This window comes from Sinocyclocheilus anshuiensis, unplaced genomic scaffold (genome assembly GCF_001515605.1).
Source record: "Sinocyclocheilus anshuiensis isolate Anshui unplaced genomic scaffold, SAMN03320099.WGS_v1.1 scaffold295, whole genome shotgun sequence".
In the NCBI taxonomy this organism is placed as follows: Eukaryota; Metazoa; Chordata; class Actinopteri; order Cypriniformes; family Cyprinidae; genus Sinocyclocheilus; species Sinocyclocheilus anshuiensis.
This window is the reverse complement of record NW_015549573.1, coordinates 95,011-99,891: the sequence shown is the minus strand read 5'-3', so window position 1 is coordinate 99,891 and position 4,881 is coordinate 95,011. Positions and strand designations below refer to the sequence as shown.

The 4,881-nt window shown below is 35.8% G+C and overlaps 1 protein-coding gene across 1 annotated transcript in view; it reads right to left on the bottom strand.

Annotated features, from left to right (window-relative positions):
- LOC107657467 (zinc-binding protein A33-like) overlaps positions 1-3,305 on the bottom strand; it is a 21,002-nt gene extending 17,697 nt beyond the window's left edge. Inside the window, exons 1-2 of the mRNA XM_016445559.1 lie at positions 2,910-3,305; positions 2,622-2,717 (exon numbers count right to left, since the gene is read on the bottom strand). Coding sequence (XP_016301045.1) covers positions 2,622-2,717; positions 2,910-3,305 — 492 coding nt within the window. The remainder of the gene's footprint in view (positions 1-2,621; positions 2,718-2,909) is intronic.
- Between the last annotated feature and the right edge of the window lie 1,576 nt (positions 3,306-4,881).

Genomic DNA, 4,881 nt, shown 5'->3' with positions numbered 1-4,881 from the left:
TGACCGGTGTCTGAAGCATACATCTAAACACGACAATAACATTGGCCGGCGACAGCCTGTGACGTCATCACCCGGCGCAACCACAGTATAAAAGGGCGCCAGGAGAACATGTCATCCGCTTCTTCGTCTGAAGCTTACGTCCAAAGCATGGCAAGGGAACTAGAGGACTCAGTGGCTTTTTCCCTTCTCAGGGAACCATGGTTACATAAGTAACCTGAGACGTTTTTTCACACATGCTTCAGAAACTTTTCTTGCTGGCAACATTCCCCTAAGTGTCAGCTAGAGGACACAGCATGAGTTCCCTAGAAGAGGAACTGGCCTGCACACTGAATAAACCTCTATGACACATAGAGTCTTCAGAAGAGACAGAGAAAACATTACTACTGACAGCATACTAGTGTTAAAGTCGTTAACGAAGACTATCACGAAAAATGTTCGTTGACGAGCTTTTTTCCCATGACTAAGACGAGACGAAGACGAGACGACAATAAGGTCAATAAACGATAACTAAGACTATATCAACATGCAATTTCGTTGACGAAATAAGACAAGACTAAAATGTATTCAAAAAGATAAAAACTTTACCAAAAACCTCTTTTTATTTTCGTCAAAAAAGGAGACAAAATGTTATTACAGACTGCTCTACACATCTCTACTACGCGAGCTTTCATGAGTGCAGTTGGCAGATATCAAGAGTTCTAATCCCCGAATCAGAGCTTCGCTGTTAAATTCATACATTTTCTGCCGGTGTGTTTTGCTTATTTTAAGCAATCTGGCAACCATGCGCACGCGCTCGCTCCTCATTGCAGAAGCGCCGCCGCAGATGATCTGAAAAACAAAGAAGCTGGAATTTAGCGATCTAAATGAAAGCGTCATTACACTGACTAAAATTTAAAAAGTGAAAAAGCATAATAGGACCCCTTTAAGCAATCTGGCAACCATGCGTACGCGCTCGCTCCTCATTGCAGAAGCGCCGCCGCAGATGATCTGAAAAAAGCTGGAGTTTAGCGATCTAAATGAAAGCGTCATTCAGCCGGTCAGTGTTCTGTCGATTATTGTTTGCGATTGTGATCGCTGAATAAATACACTTATTCAATCGCTGTTGTTTTAACAGAGAAATAGACTATTGCAATTATGGAATTAGTGGAATTACTAGGAATTTCACTGTTATAATATTTTTTTAGCGATCTAAATGAAAGCGTCATTCAGCCGGTCAGTGTTCTGTCGATTATTGTTTGCGATTGTGATCGCTGAATAAATACACTTACTCAATCGCTGCTGTTTTAAGAGAAATAGACTATTGCAATTATGGAATTAGTGGAATTACTAGGAATTTCACTGTTATAATATTTTTCGTTTGTTTTAGCTCTTTCATAATGTAGACATAGAGATTGCATAAGTCTTTGGTGTTGATTTATATAATTAAAAGCCTATAATAAATCAGTACACTAGATGACGTAAAATACACCATGTATGTGTCCACATTCTATTGATTTGTGCTTACTGGAGAAAGTTCAATACCTAAAATGCAAAAGTACATTTCTCAAATGACAACAATCATTACGATTATAATTTTGAGAAAAAATTATTTTTTATCAGTTTAACCATTATACAGAATGACGAAAATTTGACTAATATTTCATTGACTAAAAAACCTGACTAAAATGCTCATACATTTAATTGAATAAACAAAAACAGGACAAGTTTGTCTAAATATGATAACTAAAATGTACATTTGAGTAAGACTAAATTAAAAATGGCTGCCAAAATTAATACTGCTGTACGGTTAATTAATAATAATCTTATTGCTAAAATGTCAAGTTTTCATTGACTAAAACTAGACTAAAATACTTCAGGTTTTCTTCGACTAAAACTAGACTAAAATACTTTAGATTTTCTTGGACTAAAAACTAGACTTAAATAATTTAGATTTTCTTCGACTAAAACTAGACTAAAATGTTGAGACTTTTAGTCGACTAAAACTTGACTAAAACTAAATAGGATAAGGTTGACTAAATATGATAAAAACTAACAAGGACATTTTAGCCCGGGACTAAGACTAAGACTAAAATGAAAATAGCTGACAAAATTAACACTACTGCATACACTAATTTAGGGTTTATTTATCCATTAAACATAATGAATGAGAACAAAAAAGCAAAGATTGCATTTGTATGATATATGTTTGATTCTGTAGCAGTATACCATATTAATCTTTCTATGTGACAAGAAACTTACTTTACTTCTGAAACTCAAGTAATGAATGGATCATTCATCAATATTTTTTTCTAGTAATGTTAAAAAGAATAACAATAATGTTCTTTCTTAAAAAAAAAAAAATGTAAAAGTTGAAAATGGGCTTGACAGTCAATGTGGTTAATGGGTGGACTTACCTGACATATGACACGACAGATTAAGAACCAGATTGTCACTTGAGGTAAACTTAAATTTGAGGGTCCCCTTTAGACATTCTGTTGACTTTAAGTAACTCTTCATCTATATATCAACTAACTCTGATTATAGTATTAAAAAAAGCAGAAAATCTGACATGCACTTGCAAGGGAACTCATAGCCAGTAGAATGTCTGTCAAAATAAATTACTCTGGGTTCTGTTTCCTCACCTTAACGTGTTGAACTCTTTTCACAAACTCTCCTTTCGTTGTTTCATTGTGATTCAGTTTCTCTTGTAATGATTTCAGTGCTGCATTGAGCTTCTCCTGGAATTGAACAAAATATAAATATATAAAACACCAGCTGCTGAGGGAATACAGTGATATGATCATATACTGTATGTGATATAAAGTTGAGCAAAATGACAGAGATAAATATTAAGTGCATGAATGTGATGATATCTGGGTTTATGACTTTATTTTTTACACGTGGAAGAAGAGGTAAGACATTTCTCTTACCTTATATGATGAAACCACTTCACTGATGGGTCTGAATGTGTGATTGATGTGTTTCTGTGAATCTCTGCACACTAAACACACCGGCTGTTTGTCCTCCAGACAGAAGAGTTTGAGTTTCTCACTGTGTAAACTGCAGAACTCCTCAGATCCTGATGAACGCCTCTCATTTCTCTCTTTCAGGAACGACTCGCACAAGTTCTTTAACTTGAAATTACATGGAGGTTCAGTTTTTGAGTATCTACTCCTGCAGACAGGACACTCCTGAATTGTCTTAGTTTTCCAGAACTGTTGAAGACACACTTTACAGAAACTGTGACTACATGATAAAATAACAGGGTCCATGAAAATATCCCGACACACAGGACACATATAATCGTCTTCAGATTGTGAATCCATTTTCACTGTTTGTGCTCCAGCAATCTGAACTTTACTCTCACTTTCTGGTCGTTTGAAAAATGAATAATCACAAGAATCACACAGATCTGCTGTCTGCTCAGAAACAAAAAGCTCAAAAATCCTCCTCAAAAGTGTTTCTCTTAATTCTTCACTGATCTCTGATTTCTTTATGATTTTGTCCAGAATTGAAAAAGGCATCAGTTGGACAGAAATGAGTGAAATAATGAGTCTCTTCCTGGTGAGTGTTTTAAGAAGGTGAATCAGTTTCTGATCATCTTTCGGTATGTTGTGCAGCAGGTCAGACAGGAACATAAGGACAAAAATGCATTTGTGTCACTAATGGAGTTTGGGTTCCTTGTCGCTGTTGCCTTTCGGTTTGCTGAAGTTCCAGAGATAAAAACACGTCTGCTTATCATACTCTTCATCTGTGGGGAAAATACAGACACGTCAAACAGAAGGAGATGAAGCTCTACAGCTGTGACCGATCTTCATCTGAACATTACTGGAGTCTAAATGCAGCAGCGATTCAACATTCAGAATCATAATAGCAACAGCATTTGTCTAAACACATCCCTCTGCACATCATGAAACACACCATCATTTATTGCTGGTAATGGTTTGTGCTGTTTAAAGAGACCGTTCACTCAAAAGAGAAAATGCATCATTCAAGATAATTTAGTCTTGCTCTTTTACTCACAGTCCCTATGCTGTGACTAAAATTTAAGTCATGAGTCTAATGGCACCATATTTGATTTCAATTTCAGTCTGTTCCTCACACATAGTTGTTGTATTACTTCTAGAGTCTTTGAATATAGTATACAAGCTGTATAACTTTCATTAAATGGAAAAGAGCAGTTTGAACATGCAGTGAAACATTTCATGTACAACCAAACACTTTTATTATATTTAATAAAATGTGCATGTGTACAAGCTTACTAACAAACTCAAGAAATAGTTTTAGTATCACCACTATTTACCAGCAATAATGAGTACCAAAAGCATTTTCAACAAATAGCAACAAAGCAGATCAATTATTTTGTCTATGAAGAGAGTCAGCGAATGAGAACGATTCATTCACTTAAAAGATTAACTTAAAAACACTGAGCTGTTCACGACTACAGCACAGAAGTGTACAAATCAGCAGGGGTGCAGGAGGATGTTTTGGGGGGGTGGGGGGCATAGAGGCTATTTCCACTAAGTGAAAATAGCAGCATTTTTTAGTGATATCATATGCTATTTACACTAAGTGCAAATAGCTATAGATTCTATTTATACTATATAGCAGATATTATAAATAGCAGGATATTCTGCTAATTACACTGAACAAAATTAAAAACGCAACACTTTTGTTTTTGCCCCCATTTTTCATGAGCAAAGATCTAAGACTTTTTCTATGTACACAAAAGGCCTATTTTTCTCAAATATTGTTCACAAATCTGTCTAAATCTGTGTTAGTGAGCACTTCTCCTTTGCCGAGATAATCCATCCACCTCACAGGTGTGGCATATCAAGATGCTGATTAGACAGCATGATTATTGCACAGGTGTGCCTTAGGCTGGCCACAATAAAAGGCCAC